This window comes from Alosa sapidissima, chromosome 11 (genome assembly GCF_018492685.1).
Source record: "Alosa sapidissima isolate fAloSap1 chromosome 11, fAloSap1.pri, whole genome shotgun sequence".
Taxonomy (NCBI): domain Eukaryota; kingdom Metazoa; phylum Chordata; class Actinopteri; order Clupeiformes; family Clupeidae; genus Alosa; species Alosa sapidissima.
The window spans coordinates 3,538,369-3,558,687 of record NC_055967.1 but is presented as its reverse complement, the minus strand read 5'-3'; the positions used below and the strand labels follow the sequence as shown (position 1 = coordinate 3,558,687).

General features: G+C 40.2%; 1 protein-coding gene across 4 annotated transcripts; it reads right to left on the bottom strand.

Annotated features, from left to right (window-relative positions):
* Positions 1 to 3,601: 3,601 nt before the first annotated feature.
* On the bottom strand, positions 3,602 to 7,248 carry lmo2 (LIM domain only 2 (rhombotin-like 1)). Of its 4 annotated transcripts, none has more exons than XM_042108920.1 (4): positions 6,427 to 7,248; positions 6,258 to 6,308; positions 5,060 to 5,275; positions 3,602 to 4,220 (listed from the first exon to the last, which is right to left on the bottom strand). In XM_042108920.1, the coding sequence occupies exons 3-4, from the start codon at positions 5,248 to 5,250 to the stop codon at positions 4,001 to 4,003; spliced, it is 411 nt and encodes a 136-aa protein (XP_041964854.1). In that variant the 5' UTR covers positions 5,251 to 5,275; positions 6,258 to 6,308; positions 6,427 to 7,248; the 3' UTR covers positions 3,602 to 4,000. The 4 variants fall into 4 exon arrangements, with proteins under 4 accessions (XP_041964854.1, XP_041964853.1, XP_041964852.1 ...); XM_042108919.1 differs by having other exon boundaries at positions 6,481 to 7,248; XM_042108918.1 differs by having other exon boundaries at positions 6,046 to 6,308; positions 6,427 to 7,244.
* Positions 7,249 to 20,319: the final 13,071 nt, after the last annotated feature.

Sequence of the window (20,319 nt, the reverse complement as noted above, 5' to 3'; positions counted from 1 at the left end):
GCACCGCTTGGGGAAGGGAAACTGGAGAGGGCTGGGGATAAGATAAGAGCGCTAGAAAAAAAAAACGAGAAAACCCAGAAGAAGACACTGGGGCCCCACCATCACTTATAACTCTAGCGCAGTGCACAGTCATTGGGTTCAAACATATAACAGTGAGAGCAGTGCATGATGAACTATTATTACTCAACACTGTTAATGCAGAGAGATGCTGTTTGCACCCAGCAGCATGCAACGCGCCATCTAGACTGCTCAGTTGAGACTGCTGCTGCCTCCAAAGTTAATCTGAAATAAAAGGAAGACAATGTCTGAACGAGAGGACCCCCACGTTCTCCCTGTTTTTAACTACATGGGACTCATGAAGTGCAAATGCAAAGTCTGAATATGTTCTGAAGGATTACTCTGAAGTTGTCAGTTTGTACATGCTGCAGATCAGTTATTTGACATTGACGATTGCTAAATCTATAGCACTGACATTTGCCTAGGCATGTGATTTGTATTCAGGAAAGGGATACAAATATATAGGTATATATATGTATATGAATATGTAGGTTATTCAGTCAATCATTTACAGCTAATTATCATATAGGCAAACATGTCACTTGAGTTTAAATAAGAACAAAACAATTCACAGACACAAAACCTTTTTCATCCATTTGTATTAGTAATCATTCATACTGCATGTATATCACATAAAAAACACAAGAAGCCTAAAATCACACCACCTCAAATGTTTGTTAGTCAGAGGTATTGTGCCCTCTGCTGATCAAAACATATATTTGTGTCTACCTTGAATATCTTGTTTTTAGTTCTGTCTCTCATGTGTTTCTGTGTGTGTGCGTGTGTGCGTGTGTGTGTGTGTGTCTGTGTGTGTGTGTGTGTGTGTGTGTGTGTGTGTGTGTGTGTGTGTGTGTGTGTGTGTATGTGTCTGTGCGTATGTGTGTGTGGTGTGCCTGTGAGTGTGTATGTTTTTGTGCCTGGCGACACAAGTAGACAAGCTGCAGGCCTCTCTTGTACACACAAACACGCAGCTACACTCCCTTCCTTGTGTGCAGCTGTGGCAGGGGTGAGAGAGAGAGAGAGAGAGGGAGAGAGAGAGAGAAAGAGTGAGAGAGAAAGAAAGAGAAAGGGAGAGAGAGCGAGAGAGAGAGAGAGAGAGAGAGAGAGAGAGAGAGAGAGAGAGAGAGAGATGACACAAGACACACAGTGAAGGAGCCCAATGTCTGAGTCAGTGATGGCTTCTGGTAAAGCTCAGCTCCAGCCTGGTGGTTAGAGAAGCAGATCCATAGGATTGAAAGCAGCTCCCCCTGCAAACACAGACCCACCCACCCAAACACCACCCCAATGCTGCCCTCTGAGTCGGTGGCAAACCCAAATGGATCCTGTGGCACGATGACAGAGAAACGAGTCTCCAAGTCACCTTGAACTTCATGAACTCCAGGGATGGGTGGGCCAGCAATATCTGGATCAAGGAACCTGTCAACATACATACAACAGATGCAGAATGGTATGTTTAGATGTCACCAAACGACTCCAGGTCTTCAAATTCAATCAATGACATCTGTGTCTGTGGGTGTTTTTGAGTGATCTACAACAGAGTTACTGCTTGCTGTACTGGTCATATTTGTACATCGAAATACAATGTATGTACTATTTATGTATATGTAATATTTATTATTTATAATACAAGATCTTGTGTGTGACTATTCAACACTGTATATATTTTTTGTCTATGTTGGGATGGTGCGATATTTTTTGTCTACGTTGGGATTGTGCAATATTGATATTTTTAACACAACATGTCAGAATTCACTAAATTGATTGTGTGCGGATCATCCCATATTATTTGGAAACATCCAATACAATCCATACTATTACACACACACACACACACACACACACACATATATATAGAGAGAGAGAAAAAAAGCTATAATAATATATATATAAAGACAGATTGCTAAAACATTACTTGGCATGTTTCACAGAACAGGGGAGAGGCCCTGGACAAATGGAATCAAATCAAGGAAACAAGCACACAGGAGTAAGATGGATGATACTTTTATGGACCCAAAAGGTAATGACGATTTCCTGTCAAAGCCATCACTTTGATTATTTGCAGGCTGTGATCGCAGTTTCTCTGAGATATTAGACATCTGTGTGCAGGGCTCAGACCAGCACTGAAACAAACCACTCTTCCTGCTTTACATGCCAGTCACTGCAACCTCTATTGGATGTCCTGCAAAGCCTGTTTTAAAATACACACAGAAATATCTTAGAGCTGATAGCTAAGTAGATATTCCCTTTGTGTTTCAGACTTCTCCTGTCTCCTGAACTACTGCCTAAAAACTAGCTCCAGAGAGAGACGACTCGAGTGTAGCTCCAGTCTTGTACATCCAAATCTTCAATTGCTTGATGGCATCTGTTGGTTTTGCCACTTCCTAATGTGACAGTCACAACTGCTCACAGGACCTTGCATGAACATGCTGATAGACACAATTTGCTATGCAAGCACTTCTCTTCCCGTTAAGAACTGAGAGCTGATTGAGTGTTATTCATTATTACATAACATTGGACAGATGATAGCATGGTCAGGTGGAGCTGAAAGTAGAAAGGGTCACCAGTACAAAGATTAGCAAAATGAGATCTGGTTGTAATGACATGGCAGGAAGTTCATCTAAGTACTGAGTTTCATTTCTCTATTTCTGAAGTAGCTGTCTTTAAGCGTCCCCCTCACAGGAAACTTTTGACCAACTGGGACCAAGAGTTTGTATGTTTCAAAGTCAGGCAATGCTTGAATTGTGAATTCAAAGTTACTACTGAAAGGTTTCCCCTTCATGTCCCTGATTATGGACTCTCCTCAACAGTGTCAGTGGTCATAAATCCGCCTCATGATGTGATGATGTCTGAAGGTAAACTGGTGTGAACTCCTTTAAAATGTAAGACAACTATGGAAATGCAGACAGAAAGGACTGGGAAGTAGGGGAAAATCTCCCCTGCAATTATTTATCTTCAAAAAGACATTTGCATGCAGCGAGAATGTTTAATTTACAATTATAATTTAGGTGAAACTTTCCTTTCTGTTTAATGATCACTTCCCCTCCACACCCAACACATAGCTCCATACAGATAACTTGTCTTTGTTGCATTGTTTGTTTGTTGTTGTGTTTCCTTGCCTTCCTACTATGTAAAGCGACCTTGGGTTTGAGAAAGGCGCTATATAAAATAAACTTAAAAAATATTATAATTTATTATAAAGTCAGTTTCATGGAGGATTTCCACATTAAATTACAGTGAGGAGAAATACCCATGACAACACAAGATTTTGTAGTAAAACAGAGATGCCAAATAAAATCCTCTAGTGACCTCCTCTGGTGAATGAAAGAATAGCAGGAAGTGCTTCCACAGAATGTTGTACTACATTCTTCTTTTGAATGATAGTGATTTTGGTAGATGCCATGTTTTTCATCTCTACCAGTAAGTTTACAATTGCATATTGCAGGCATCAATCATAATAGTAAATATGACAAAATAACAAGATTATTTTCCAGTATGTCATTATATTTTTTAGTATTTTGCTAAGAAATAACATTATAAAAACAAATAACTGTAAACTTATTTATTTGAACATTTTAACAAAGTTGTTTCAAATGTTATAGACAAGTAATAAGGATACTCATCAGAAGCTGTCATCTCTTACAATATTTACATCTTTCAACAAAACTCAAATGACTTGCGATGCAGCATTATTGCCTATATCAAAGCACTGTCCTTTTTGCATTCAGAAAGACAAGCCTTTACTAGGGCCTCGTGTCTTGTGGTGTGAGTGCTGGTGAGCATTCTTGTCAACCTGGTGACAAGCCAGCGCTGAAGCTGCCCAAGTTAGCTTCTTTCGGAGATTTCAAAAGTAGCACACTTTTCATACCGCTTCTTCAACACACCGCTATGCATCTGAGGTGGCAAAGGGCTAAATGGAGAGGCGACACGATGCAAAAACATTCCCCTACATATTGCTGTTGAGCTTTGTCCACTCAAAAATATCCTGCTCACAAACAATGTCTGTGTTGATGAGCAGGTAACGGTCTCCCACACAGAAATGCTTCTGGCAGGCTGCACACTTGAAGCACTCCAGGTGGTAGACCTTGTCCCGCACTCGCATGGTCATCTCAAAAGCACGGATCCGCTTATCGCAAGACGCACAGAGCCCATCCTGACCAAATAGCCTGCGGGAATAAGAGAGAGTGTGTTAGGATGAACACTCTATGTGAGATTGGAGCAAATCTTTTGCATATGGTTATTCTGGGTTTGAATATGTTGATTTATTGATACTTTTTCATGGATTTCAAAAAGATTCCAAGTATGTAACCTTTGTTCCACTATTGAGTACAGTAAAACACAAGTATCATCAATCTGTCACAGCACATTGATACTAGGCTTGTGCAATACCCTATCCCTAGAGATTAGTCCTTATCTTTTTATGCAAACACAATACGATTTAGTTACTTACTCAATATATTATTACTCTGTTACTCTACAACAATAGTCATATCATCACCAGATTCCTTATGTCTCTACTGTACCTTCCAGGCCGGACTAGAAGAATTCTTAACCCCTCTGACTTAACCCTTTTTCATATCATCAACATGGCCTGAATTGCCATCTTTCCAAAATAAAGCATTGTCCATTCAACAACTTGTCCTATCAGGTGCTTTGAATTACAATATAGGTTTTATACTAACAGTGTATGTTTGTTCAGGTTGTCATAACCAATCAACAACCCATTTGTCACTTTGTCAACAAGGAGAAATGCATAGAGACTTAAGTAGAAGTACAGACAGACTATGGTCAACTTTTGTTCTCTATTCATTGCCAGGAAGTTGAAGGTTAGGCAAGCTTTTGACAAGCATGTGTAAAAAGCTGATAGTTAACTTCTACTTTTACGTGTATGGGCCATAACAAATCTTTTGAAATGTATCAAATGTGTGCAGGAGACAAAGCATTTCAGAAGAACCCAGCTTTGAAAAGACTTGAAACAAAGAGATATTAGTTGTAAGCAGCCTACCTCAGGTAATCTCGTCGGCACAGCTTGCGTCCCAGTTTGTAGTAGAGCCTCCGGCCAACCTCGCCAAGGCGGCATCCACACAGGTCACAGCTCAGGCAGTCCTCGTGCCAGTACTGTTCTATCGCCTTCAGGAAGAAACGGTCGCCAATGCTCTGCTGGCAGCCACCACAAGTCAGCAGCGATGGCGGCATCTGGAGGACCTCATCAACTGGCTCCCTGAGAAAATGAAGCCGGTGTGAATGAAGAAGCCACAAAAGATTTACTGTGCTCCTACTATGCTTGAGCTAGTATGTTGAGTTCATGTCATTAATGTTTCCCCTTTATTTGCATTGAATGCACAAATACAGTGACTGGTTCTCTCGTGCTTCCTACAGCCTATGATGGTGTAACCAACAGTTCATTACACTTTAAGGAAGTTCAGGTTTGTCAGACTAATTTTAATATTTCAGGGTTGTGGTACATGAAACATAAGTCTCAAAATAAAAATGTTGAATGCTGGATTGAAATATAATTAAACAGTTGAACCATATACTTAGGCTACATAAGTAGGCTTTATGGTCAGTGTAATATGCTATCATATTTCAAGAATATTAATTTTGTCAGTTCAAGCTTTTCTTCATGTTCTTCTTCCTTCTGATAGTAGCCTATCTGTGTTGTATTAATTGTTCCATGTCATTTCAATCAAGTTTTTGAAAACCCTTTCATAGCCATGGTCCCAAATTCTGTAGGCCTAGTTAAGTAGCTGCAGTAAATGCGCAGCTGAAAATGTGGACGCTGAGGTTCACAGAAGAGATGTGAAACAATGTAGGCGGCTAGTGGTTAGGCTATATCAAATTCTGTGACTTCGTTGTGTTGACCACTGGCAAGCTCGCAGGGCAAACACAAACTCTACAGCCTATGTCAAGTGCAGTTTAGATGGTCCCTTATAACCTGACATGCATTAGAAAAATTAGACTACGTTACTACCAAATGGTTCTGGTACTCACTCGTTTGTCTCCAATGTCTTTCTTTCAATTGTAGATGCCATTCCAAAATGCTTCCGACAGAGCATCAAGCTGCTCTCTGAATAATGTTGCACACTGAGAGCACACCCCCTTTCTCCTTTACATTTAATTTCACGATTTAAAATCGCGGCATGGCATAACGCATCCTTGAGTGTAAGGTGCGTTTTTGAAAGCACATAGATAGAAGAAAGCACCTGTCCAGTCACCCGGCTACTCAGCAGTCAGTGGATGTCATGATTCCGTCCCTGTAAAGAATTAGATCAGTTAATTATTGCTCTATTAAGAATAAATGTTCCCATTGCAATCCGTTGTTAACACTGTCAACGTAATGTCTGTCTAGCTCTGTGATAATTGATAGACTACCGTATGCCAATTTCCCTCAAGGGTCAATTTTGTGTTTTGACCAGGGGTCTGTACCTGCGATAGGCTATTGACGAATAGACCCGCGCGTTTTTTACGTCCTTGTTATCCCGCGTAATGTTTCTCTGAGAGAGGAAAATCTGTCCCAGTTATTCTACATCAGGTATTTTTAAATGGCCCTGCCCCCTCGGGTTCTGGTTTCGTTCCCCTCTTCCTGCTCACGACTATTTGACAATGGCAGGAAATTGCTCTTAAAGAGGCAGATAGCCAAGCTACAGACTGGCAATGATCACACAGAAATCGGCTATGGAGTCGAGTCGTCGTGACTAGGCTACTGGGTATGCTACAGCCTAACAGATCACGACTTCAGATCTTATGTTCAGCTGCTGACTGTATGTTCAAAACTTGGTTGTAGGAGGCTCAGATGTGAAGCGATAGATGTGCTTTTTTATTATGCCCATCACATAGCTTAATCGACTACTAGTCTGCCTAATTCGCTATTGATATTTTCTTAGGCCTCCACCGAGATTTTAAAGTATTTCAAATAACGTTTTAGTTGCAATGGAACAGTCACTAATTTCACATGGGCGATGTGTTTTTCTATAGGTTTCCATGTCAATACAGCTGCAGCTTCCTATGCTGTTTCCTGTTTTGAGTTCTTGGTGTTTATAACTTTATTTTCCTGATGATATTTTTGTTTCTCAGCCCTCATATATCAGCAACATCCAGACACAATTAACTTTGCATTTATCAGCACTCAGCAATCAGCACATAACTGCCTGATTTCCCCTCAATATGTTTTATTAGGCTGACATGAATTTAACAAATACAGTAGCCTAGATTTATCAATCCATTTGACAGGCCTAATTGTAAAGGGGTCTAAGGCATGCAAAAGTTCTGATTTAACTGCTTAAATGTATTTAATGTAAAATAATTTTGTAGATTAGGTTGACAGTATCACCACACTAGGCCTACTTGTTTTTCAAAACACATTACTGTTATGATATATGCTCATTCAACAATTAAACTCATCAAATACCATATCAAATACACACTTTCTGCTACCGAAAGAAACAGAAAGAGTAAGAGTTGTTTTTTCAGTGTGTGTGTGTGTTTTCTTTTTTCAGTCTAATCGTTCACTGTACACTCATCTTCAGTTTGTGCTGTTGGGGGGCAACCTCTGTTATCTCCTGCCAGACCCTTGGGGCTGCCTGATGGTGTTGCGGGCTGAGTTTGCTGTTGAACTGGGCTTGCAGATAAAGAACCAGCCATCTAAATGCTTAAGTGATCCCATACACTGGACACCAGTCCATGCCAGCTCCTCTGAGCGAGAGAAGCAACAAGAGTGGCCAACTGGGATGTGCAGCCAGAGTCCAATGTAGATCAAACAGATCCAGGAGTTTTCCACTTCCACCTGTGTATATGTGTATAATTTACAGAAAGCTTTCAAATTTCGCAGAATTAAGAAATAAAATCATGAAGTGTGCCTTACAGGTCATTACCATGAACCTGTATGATGGAAGCTTGAAAGTCCTTATACGGATGTCTTGGTGCAGGGGTGGGAGTGGCATACAAACCAAACCTCGAGCAATAGCAAAATACTGTAATCATACATTTAGCTGTATTTGGGCAAAATGTTTATTACCTCTAGAGGCCTCATAATATTGAAACTAGAGACTCAAAAACTGTTTCCTGCTGGACAGAGCAGCCTGAGAAGCTGTACAGGATGCGAGAACACATGAGTTTTGGCAGGGGGTGGCCTGAGACTTCCTGGTGTCCTGGCCTCGCTATCCTGCTTCATCCTGATAGGCGGGGTTCACCCCAGATGGCGCACCTGATAGGAGCATTGGGGCTTCAACCAGTCCCACAGAAACCCCTGTCTGTCAGTCTCGCTATGTGGTTAGGAGGCGGGAAAACCCTTCTCTGGCCCTCCGATTTCCTCTTCATGTCACACAGGAGATGATGGGTCAGAAATGATGGATATTTTCTTGTGCTGAGAGTTGACAGTGCTATAACAGAAACTGGTCTGACCAGCAAGAGGGTTGGACAGAAAGGATGTGACAGGGGGGTGACAGGTGAATGATAGGTGTGTTATATATGCCATAAACCATTAAAATTGGTTTAAAGATGATACAAACTTTGGTTGCCTTTAAAAAAGTGGTATAAATGGCTATGATACCTATATTATTATCAAGTGCTTTACAATGTCACTGAGAGAATTTACTTTGCATTTCACAAAATGTTGGATAATGACAATGAAATAAACAATGCGTTTAATAGGATTTTCATCTGATACACATAAAAAAAATAAGGATAGACTTTCTCTCAGCCTATTATTATTCCTGAAATGAGCTCTAGATTGGTCACATTGCCTTGGGCCAGTGGGAGAGATCATTTCACACGTCATTGTTACTTATTGTTTGACGCTGCATGGAATTTCCGGCCATGCGCCTGTGGAAAAAATGAAAACACTTGCATGGTGACATTTTCAAGCCTATTTTTTTGAAGGTGTGATGGTAGGACTTGTAGGACTCAGTGCTAATTACATATTTATCAGTTGTTTTGGCCTGGAGGAGATGTGGTAATCCATCACTAGCTGATTAGAGGTAACAGACTCCTTTCCTGTAAGTAGCGGGCCAAGCATATTGTTGACTCTCCGATAGCACATTCTCTGGAACACAGCAATTGTGAAGCAACTGTTTCCTGTCTAATCTGAAGTAAGATGATTATTGGCTCCACATTGAGTACTGTGTCACTTGACCTGGCAGCTTTGATGAAGGGAAGACCCAAAACTGATCATTCTCCACCCTCTCCGGTCTGCTGTAAGCAGGACGCCTGGACAGTGGGTAGGGGTGCCCTGCACTCTGATTGAAACAAAGCCTGCGGAAATGAGTCACTCGTTGAAGGGAGTTTCTCATGGGATTCTCCACTAATCTGTATTATCCCCTCAAAAACATGCTTTCAATAGGACAGTGCAATCAAAGAGCAGTGCAGCCATGTTAACTGTTTCCTGTATTTGCCTCCCTCATATGGGAGCAGATTCCACATTCCTTGTCTCTGTCTTTTATTTGCACAGCAGAATTTCACAGACAAGAAAAGCCCAAATCTAAATTTCAAAACCTTACCATTATAGATAGATAGATATACTTTAATTATCCCACAGGGAAATTCAGTTGTTTCAGCAGCCTTAAGAACATACAGCAAGCACACATACTGTATAGTCATAAACAAAAAATTACTTTCACCCACAAGACATAGCATGTGGTAGCTGTCAAGGTACCATACACATCCAAGTGCTAAAGTGTAACTGCCTAATAAGACATGAATCAAGACAATTGCCTCCATATTAGATATAAAAGATTAAAAGATAAGTCGTCTCTCTACTCAAAGGAGAGACGTTGTACAGTGCTATTGCTGTGGGTAAGAAAGTTTTCTTATATCTGTCCTTACTGCAACTGAGTTGGCGAAACCGCCAACTAAAAACACTTTGTTGTTTTGCCAGTGTACTGTGTAGGGGATGTGATGCATTGTCCATGATGTGTAACAACTTCTGCAACATCCTCCTGTCCACCACCAACTCTAGAGGCTCTAGTAGTCCCTAGCACAGAGCCTGCTTCCCTATTTAGCTTGTTCAGTCCGTTAGAGTCACTGGCCTTGATACTGCTACCCCAGCAGATGACAGCAAAGAAAATTGCACTTGCTACCACAGACTGATAAAACATTTGTAACATCTTAGTGCACACATTAAAAGATGTAAGCTTCCTCAAGAAATAGAGCCTGCTTTGATTATTATAATTATTTGAAATGATTATTGTAAAGCAAATGCTCTCTATATCCTTTTTTATAAAAAATGTTCCGGTGTTTCAGCATAGTTTATAAAATACATAAGTGCATTGATTGTTGAGAAATGGGACAAAACATAGCAGTTATGCTATCAGGTTAAATCAAATTTTACATTGTAAATAGAAGGATTAATAATAGAATCAACTCATCCTAAATTCTTAAATCTGTGACACAACTTCTCATGTCCAGATGATTTCAATTATTCATAAATACATTTCGACAATGATTCCAGGAGACTTTTTCATGAGAAAGAAACAAAAAAATGTAAAAATATTTTATTGAACAAGATTGCTTCCCAAATCAATCACACTGTTTCACAGAATCCACACTTTTTAAGAAAAACATCAGACAAAATGTTATAATATTAGACAATATAAGGGAAACTGTCAATCTAGAGGTTCCCATGAAAGAGATTGTGTGGCTTAATCACCACATTACAGATTATACTGAAATATATGAATCACCACATAGAGATTATACTGAAATATATGCATGCAACCTAATTTGTCATATCAGGTTTGTTTTATTTGCATCATGTTTTGTCTCATTTTTTTTTTAATAATCTGTGAGAAGTTATTGGTAGGGCAATTATACTGTCAGATTCCCGCCTTCTTCAATATGCCAACACTGTTGACATTCTGAAAGCAGTCAAATTGATACGAGTCTGCACAGCCATAGCAGGCTGCCATAGGCACCTGGAACAGCTCTCTACTGCCCCCTGCTGACTGTGAAGCTGGCAAAATAACACTACAGTCACCATGCACAGGAACCAATGAAATCCATTCTGTTGACAACAAATGTGATAATATTTTCATTTTATCATAGCCCCTATTTATTATTTATTTCATTATATGTAATTATTTATTTACTTATTTATTTATAGCAATCACACAGTTTTCATAGTTAAACAGTTCAATATGACTGGCCAATATTTAGAACATGCTAACTTTTTGGGAAATTAGCTTATTTGCCTTATAGGCTACTTCAGAGTTAGATAAAAAGATACACCCTTCTCCTCTCTGTGCATGCAATAACCCACGAGTCTGACACTAGCCTAGCTGAGCATAATTAACAGGAAGTGGGTTACACCAGTTAGCATATAGCTCCCAGCTATGAAATAAACAACAACGAAAATATATAAAAATAGACAAATATGGACAACAACAGTGCATAAGCTAGAAAACAAATGTGTACTAAAAATGACACACACACCCCCCCCCCCCAAAAAAAAAAAGAAAAAAAAAAAAAAAAACTTGTCAAAGTTCTTTTCTTTGTTTTGTTTTTTTCCCCCCGTCATCAACTTACTGAATTTTTGGTAAACGATTCCCGGGACACCAAAACATTGGCGTAGGCTACATGAAACTTGGTGGGCATGTAGCCCCACTGGACTTTTACAGAATTGGCATTGGCATTTCAACTTCTCAGCCTCTGGGGGTATGCCAAGTTTCGAGAAATGTCATCCATGGGAGGCCATACAATTATATTAATTTAAATCGCGACACTCATATCCACAAACCTGTGTCGCAGTGTGAAAAGGCAGATTCGTGACACACCCCATCTAATGTTTCCTGCAGTGCTTTGTAGCTCATGCGGCCTTTTACTGTCTATGGGCCACATAAGCAACACATCTCCTGCCTTACTTACAGTTATGTTACAGTAAATAAATAAATCATAATTTTGTAGCTTTCATTGTATTACTATGTGTGCAACTTTACCAAACAGTAGCCTATAGAAGTAAACCCCCTTTCCTTGCTCTACTCTCTCTCGCTCATCTCTCGCTTAATGGACACTCGCCACTCGCATGCACATTTAATCCAAATAAAACATTCACAATCGTGAAAGCAAGGACGCACAGAAGACGACTAGCTAAATTACTATTAAATCCGGTTAGTATCATTAGCATGCTGCACACATCTGTTTAAAACTCTAGCATCCAAGTTGACGGATTATCTCAATGCCAATGTTTTCCAAAAGGGCCTGTCCCATGGAGAAAAAGTATTACCTTCAAACTGAACACACATGGGGAAACTGATCAGTCCAACCACTAGACAGACTATGACAGGCTAGCCAACTGTGCTACTTTGTTTACAATATTTCTAGGCTTCAACCTGAATCAATCTGATTTAAAGAGGTAGAGCTAGAAATAGTAGGCTATAACCTGCATAAAGTGTGCCGTCATGAATATCAGAAATTCAGTATTCTCTCTTTATATCAGGATATAATATAATACAGATATACAATATTATATTCTAATCCTCTGGTGTTCCAAGGTAGGCTAGTGAAATATTATTTAATAAAATGTCTACCCCCCCCCCCCCCCAAAAAATAAAAAGTTTGGTGTATTGTTACAGCCCTAATATACACACAAACACACACATGCATGCAAACACACACACACACACACACAGGTACATGCACACACACAAAAACACGCCGCACATGCACGCGCATACACACACACACTTAAAGACACACGTGTGTACTCACACACACACATGTACGCATACACATGCACGCATGCTCACACAGGCACGCATACACTCACATGCACGCACACACACATAAACACACCCACACGCATACACACATAAAGACACACCCACACATAAACACACGCACACACACACACACACACACACACACACACAGACAAACACACACCATTACCCCCCCAACACACAGACACTCACAAGCGAACACACACACATACACACACACAGAAGCACACATATACACAAAAGCAAACACACACATGCATACACTCATTTACATGGAGTAGGAGATGGAGACAAATTGAGAAGCGTGATATATTTTTGTGGAGAAATGTGCAGGACTGAGCGGCGGTCATATTTTGTACTGCTATGCAGTTAACCCTGGTCATTTTGCAGACGTTTTTTATCCCAAGGAATTACCAGAGCATGAAAATGCAAAAAATATGATTTAAATATCATACGGAGTAAAAACAAATAATTCAGATATAGTTACAATAGTGTGTCTAGGGTACATACGATGGTTGTTATGCCAAATTAAGTGGTTTCTATACTGGTTGCTAGGGTTATCCTGTATGTTGCTATGGTGGTTGCTAGGTTGACATTGTGGTGGTTGCTAGGCTGTTGCTAGGGTATTTATCATGGTTGCTATCCTGTTGCTAGGTTAGTTGTGGTGGTTGCTAGGCTATTGCTAGGTTAGTTGTGGTGGTTGCTATGCTGGTTGCTAGGTCAAACTCCTTGGTTGCTATGTTGGTTGCTAGATTGTAACTGTGGAAGTGGTTGCTAGGCTGTTGCTAGGGTATTTAACATGGTTGCTAGGCTGTTGCTAGGGTATCTGACATTGTTGCTAGGCTGTTGCTAGGGTAGTTATGGTGGTTGCTAGGCTGTTGCTAGGGTACTTAAAGGGGTGGTTCAGGATTTTGAACATAGGACCTCATTTCCAAGTAAGCAAGTGTGATATTTATCAGTGGAGACCGTTTTCAACACGTTTCATCCAGTCCTTCTAATTGCAGAGTTCGCAGGTGCTAGGCTAGCGCAAGTCAACGGTATGTGCTAGCCTGCCACTAAAAACAGTCTTACCTACTCCAAAGGACACTCGAGGCAAATTCCAGACAATCGATGTAAATGTCTGTGTTGATAGAATAGTGTAAGAAATACAACTACCCTCGCATCGCGTTGCAATAGTTATACTTTGTTCCCTGAAGTTGGTAGTGGTCATTTTGCATCTCAGCGGCGGACTGATATTACCAAGGCTACTACTAGGTATCCCCATTGGAGTGCGCTTTACTGTTTACTTTTTGGCGCAGTACTACTAACTGGAGCAAGTATAATTCCGCCGCTGCTAAGACACTAGTCCCTCAAAATGTAATGCGATCGTTGAAATGCAAGGATAGAATAATATTTTTGCTTTTAAATCTATGTATATTTTAACCCTAATTTGTTTTTAGGGCATTTTCACTACCTTTATTCATAAGGATTTATTCTGGTCATTGTAAGTGCCACACACATATTGGGTTTTTTTCCAGCAGAATCTAGGCTATCCAGATCTGCCATCATTTCATGTATTAGTACTAGCATTGATTTTATTTTGATTTTTAAATAATTAAAATATAAAAAGCGTATTATAAAAATTCGTATATTTTGATATCTATCTCACCACAGCAGGCAGACTGTCCTGAATCTGGCAATGTCATTGCCATGGTGGAGGAATTTTCTGGGGCTGAGCAATTTACAGACATATGTGGTGTGTGCCTTACAGAAATAGTGATTAGTGATTTAATGACTTTTCTGCGCTCCATATCTGTGACACGAACTGATCTGACCTGACTTGACCCGAGTTTACGTGTACTCATGATTCTCTACAACTTTTTACTGAATTGCCATGAACAAAGTAGCCTAAAGACAAAAAAGGTGTTTATTTGCCGAACAAATTGGGATGCAATACGAGTCTTGAATTGGATGCCATGCAGGAATTTGGTAGGATCTCAAAACCGGATTATGAACATTCTTTGCCATAGAAAACACACAATAGCGTTGGATTATAAACATGCTTTGCTACAAAAACAGACAAAAACGTGAGGTAAGTCGAGCTATATGAAGTTATTATTTTGCGGTCACTTCGTGTGTTTTATAACCCAGAAGGATGTACTTGATATCAAATGATGGCTCCGTGTCTCCTCTTTCTTCTGACATGCGTGGCATATCTATCCGATCACAGGTCCGCGAGTAATTCAAACGAGGGTAATGGGTGTGCAGCATTGGTTTTTGTACATGACGTAATTATTTTGTAGTCACTTCGTCTGATTTCATAAGCCAGAAGGATCAACATACTTGTTATCAAATGATAGCCCCATGTCTCCTCTTTCAACTGATATGCTTGTCATATCTATGCGTTCACGGGTTCGCGAGTAATTCAAATGAGAGTAATGGGTGCGCAGGTGAACGCAGAGAAGTAAAGACTGTAAATATGGTGCAATTTGATTTAATTTCATGATTTTTATTTTCATACTTTAACGTACAGACATGTGCGTTGTCTCATTGGAAAGCCCCACTTCAGCTCTGTCACACAATAAAGGTTTCATCTCGCTGCGATGAACAGTTGCGGAGCAATGTGTGTTTTTTGACGCACTTTGCGTCAATCGGGTTCTAAGGGTTAAAATCTCACGTACCCCCTTGAGTGCCTTCACGTACCCCCATTTGAGAACCACTGGTTTAAAAGGTTATATCATTTGCGAGGTAGATGAGGTTTAATATAGTTGGAATGACTGAACTATGTAGATGAGGTTTAATAAAGTTGGAATGACTGAACAGTTAAATAGGTGGATAGTTTAAAAGGTTAGATTATTTGCTAGGTAGATGAGGTTTAATATAGTTGGCCAGAGCTGGCCATATTTCTTGGCCAGAGCTGGCCGTATTTCTCCACAACAGGTAGCTTAGGCTAAAATTCATATGCATCGCTAACTTCAGCTAAATATGTTACATTGGTTAGAGAGGTATTTTTTGTTTTCACTGTTTCCGTAATGTGTAGCTGGGTCATGGTTGGAGAAACGTTAAGCAGCTGCAGGTCAACTAATGTTAGCTAAGTCTTCATTAGGCTACATCTGGCAACCCAGAAGAGGCTCGCGTCTGGTAGTCTTGAGAACGTTCACCAGTGTTTTGATTTTGGCCTACAGAACGTTCGGTAACAATCCTACAAATCGCACCTTTAAAGCCTGAGACTGGCAGTTGATCCAGGTGGCCTGACAACCTGGCATAGGATTCTAATTGCTTAATGGCTCTATTGTGATGTCATCAGCCCAATGTTAAGTCTATAGGGAAATTGAGTAGTTTTTAATTAATAGTTTAAAAAGTATAAAAGTTACAAAGATGAAACATACATAGCACTCAAAAGTAAGACCTACGTAACATTGTTTGAATGAAGTTATACCTTAAACGGTTGAAGCTGCATTAAACGCGTTAGAAGAAGAAGAAGCAGCCTAGGAAGAACAGTACAGTGCATTTTCATGCACTAATTACAGTACAGTGCATTTTCATGCACTAATTACAGTGCATTTTCATGCACTGTAATAAGAACAGCGATAATAGTCCATTGCATTTACATGCAATGCAATAAGAACAGCGATAATAGTCCATTGCATTTACATGCAATGCAATAAGCAAGGTGGTTCAGTGAGTAGGCCTATTGTGTAGTAGGTGTAATAGCCTACTGTTGAAGTAGGTCTAATCGTTTTTTTTTTTAGCTAGATGGTCGGTCCATGCTTTTCTTTTTTATTGGTTGGTTAAGTGGTCCTTCGCCTGAAAAAGTTTGAAAAACACTGTACGTAGACCCAAGTATTAATGTTTTACTCCGCCACGCTAGATGGCGATATGCGCCCAAACTCAAAACATTGCCCAAACACTCCATATAAGCTAACTTGCTAGCGAACTTTCCATATTAGCTTACTTGCTAGCAAACTTGGCATCATCAGTGTAACTAGTTAAATAGATGACATTATTTGCTAAACATTTTCTTATGGACATTCTGGGGATGTTAATTTGTATATGTATGAGAGAAGCTTCAACTTCTAGGTATGTAGTTTTGTGTTGCAGCCACAGGGTTGCAGCAACAGCACGTAGACTAGCCTACAGGAAAGCTGCTGCACATGAAGTCTTTCGGAATATTTTAAAAACGTAACAGCTAGATATTCTGTCTTCTCATTTTGTAGACGAAAATGAAGAGAGATTTTATCTTAGTTTTTATTTCATGCAAAACATGTTAGTCTCGTCTTTTTTCGTCAACAATAATGCATCTTAGCATGCATCTTAGTCTGTGTTTCAGGACATTAGTGCAGTCTCGTCGTCGTCTCATCTTAGTCATGAAAAAAAAGATCATTGACGAACATCTTATCTGACAAAATTAACACTAGCCTACATTTCTGGCCAGGTCTGAACTGGAGTCCTTTCTTGAAATTGTTAAAAGATTGGATAACAAAAAAGCTACAACATCACTTAAACATTACAATAATGTTGTTAATTCCCCTTGTTGATTGTCTTTTTTCTTTTCCTGTTTTTCGTTTCATTTATTTACTTATTAATTGTTGTCTTTGTTCTGTGCAACTTGTAATTTTATTTTGTATAATTGTAAACGTACTGGTTCACTTTTGTATTATCTTCATTTGTATATTTGTATTAGGTCATAGATAGATAGATGGATGGATAGATCTAGGTAGTACCATACAGACAACACACACACATTCACTGACAACAGAAAAAGTAATTAAAAGTATATAATATAAAAAAAACACAACTAAGCAATAAGGACAGTAGAATATAAAGAATATACTAAATATACTAAAATACAAATTATACTAACACTTAATCTAAATCAACTCAATCGATTAATCAATCAAGAGGCGCTTGCAATGACTGAGGCAGGGACTGAGCCTGTGATTCTCTGTGCATAGTAAGGTAAGGTAAGGTGCTCTGTGTGAGTGAGTGCCATGGTGATAGTGCAAATGAGTAAGTCAAACAGTGCAAGAATAAAGTCTATATATCTATATGTAACTATATTAAGAAAAGGTATAAGTGTGGCCACAGTTTGGCTGTGGCATGGAGGGAGGGGTTATGCATATGTGCTAATATAGCACGCAAACAGTGAGGCAGAAAGACAATGGTAAAAAGTGGCTAGTGGACAGACAGTATCCAAACATGGAGGGGGTGAAGAGGCAGACAGACTTCTCTGCATAGTCTATCTCTCCTCTCCCCTTAAGTCAGTGTTTCTCAAACTTTTTTTCTGGGGACCCACTTTTTAAAAATGACAGACTATCGCGACCCAACTGACTGTGGTAGTTAACAAACAAGATCCTTATAGAAAGCTGTTAGCTTTCCTAAGCTATATAAGGTATAAGGAACCAATGAGCTACAAATTCCCATTATGTTATTGTGTAGCTAAGTACCCTGTGAGTGAGACAGCTATAAGTTAGTGTCTTGAGAGTGAGACAGTTGTCTGTGTGACTTTCTGGGTCACTCCTTAGAGCAGTGGTTCTCAAACGTTTTCTTTCATTCCCCAATTTGATCAAGGGGGCATTCTCGAGCCCCACCTGTCCCTCATCGCTCTAAGAAAGTGGTAGGCCAAGCTTAAAATTGTCAAATTTACTGAAATAATGACAAGTTCTAAATATATCCTCTTCAACAGAGTTAAAATCAGTTGGTGCTGCAGATATAATTAATTAATTAATAAATAAATAAATAAATAAATAAATAAATAAATAAATAAATAAATACACACACATATTTCTGTTTTCCAGCAACATATTATGAAGCATAGGCCATTTTACAGCATTGTACAATATTCAATGAAATACCAACATGCTGCATTAAATGGATCCATAATCCAGTCATACAGAGCACTGCTGGTTGGGAAATATTTTTGAAATAAACTTTGCCGGGATGTGATGTAGGCCTACTGTTTAACACATGGGAATCACAAGAGGCTGCCGAATCAGACGTTTCAGCGATTTCACTCAGAAATCTCAAAGGCATAATCCTGTAATAAATCTGCTGGGTAGGAAAAGGTCCCCCTCTAGCGACCCCCTTTGCCCCTTCCCCCAGGTAGACAACTCAGAGAATGGGTAGACCCCACCCCACCACGGACGGTACAAAAGTAGCTTTATTTATTCCACAAGCACAGCCAGGCAGCTCCGGACATTATAATTAATCAATTGACAGATGATTTGGGGGATCCTCACAATCCGTGCAAAACAGCAATCCAATAAAACACAGCAATTCATAAACACCACAAAGAGGAAAACATCTCCATTCGGGTATCACAGCACACCATTCCAGTGTTCTCAATAAAAGGTTCCCCGCACCCCCGTCACTAATAAATTATATTGCACAAGAGTTACCCGACTTTCAATTATAAAAACAGACACAGATACATATTAGTCAAATGAGTTATTAAAAGGGAGACTTCCCTGCTCCCCGAGACCCTCCCCTGGGGCCTGATGGCAATGGACAGCAAATTGAACCTTCAGGTGGCCAGCGAGGTTCCAGTATGTAAATTCCAGTGTGTAAGTTCCAGTATGTAATTCCAGTATGAAAGTTCTAGTCTGTAATTCCAGTATGAAAGTTCTGGGGAGTTCGTGCAGGGGCAGTCCAGTAGTCCAACTCGCCCGCCAATCGCGGCGTTGGTCTAGGTTTTAACAAAGGCCTATACTAAGGTTTCCTCCCCCCCTACAGCTATCTTCACTGGCGGCGATCCTACTGACCGCGACCAGCACAATTCGTACCCGGTTTTGACCAACGCTCCCCCAGCGTTCCGCCTGGACGCTCCAGATCAGTCTCGGACTCTCTCTCCCTCACGTTGCTCCTCTGCATGCTCATATTGTCTCCTACCCAGGTGAGTCCAATTAGGGCAATCAATTAGGCATCAAACGCTCCCTCATTATCTCCAGGCATTGCCCCCTCAGTTTACCACAATACTGTCGCCATCGAGGCGCCTGTCCCATACCTCAAGTTTTTTGGGTGAATGCAGTAATCTTATTTGCTAGGTGAGGTAGGTGCTTGTCTTTGCCTTGTAACTGGACATTTAACTCATGTATCGCTAAGATATATCAAATATATCGCTAAGATAGGCCAGCTTCGTCAAGAAATGTTCATTAGTGAACGTGCTTGCAGATTCAAACATACGCTCTTCCTCCAAGAAGAGGCGACTCGGAGCTCAAACACGCGCGACAGCACTTTACCTCGGGAAAGCCACTTTGCCTCGCTGTGAAACAGTACAGCCTTTTGGTCAGCTACCATCTCTTCGCCAAGTGCGGAGAATAGACGCGCTTTTAAGGACCGGGTTTTGATGAAATTTATCACTCTCACAACAACGTTCAAAATCTCATGTAGGTCGGGACTAACTAAGCTGCCTTGACACGAGCGCTTCCCTATGAATAACACAGTGCGTCCATTGCGCATCGGGTGCTACCTGGTCCTAGGCTACAAATAAAAAATAAAATAAAATAAAACTCCTGTTTTTCACGTCAGTTCGCGCCCCACCTGGCATGTCTCCGCGACCCAGTAGTGGGTCACGACC

Excerpts from the sequence above, each read along its gene's own strand:
- lmo2 (XM_042108918.1), bottom strand. The coding sequence starts at position 6,110 with ATGCTCTGTCGGAAGCATTTTGGAATGGCATCTACAATTGAAAGAAAG. Across the intron at positions 5,276-6,045 it reads AAGACATTGGAGACAAACGA|GGAGCCAGTTGATGAGGTCC; the intron begins GTGAGTACCAGA and ends TCATTTTCTCAG. Across the intron at positions 4,221-5,059 it reads TGCCGACGAGATTACCTGAG|GCTATTTGGTCAGGATGGGC; the intron begins GTAGGCTGCTTA and ends TTATTCCCGCAG.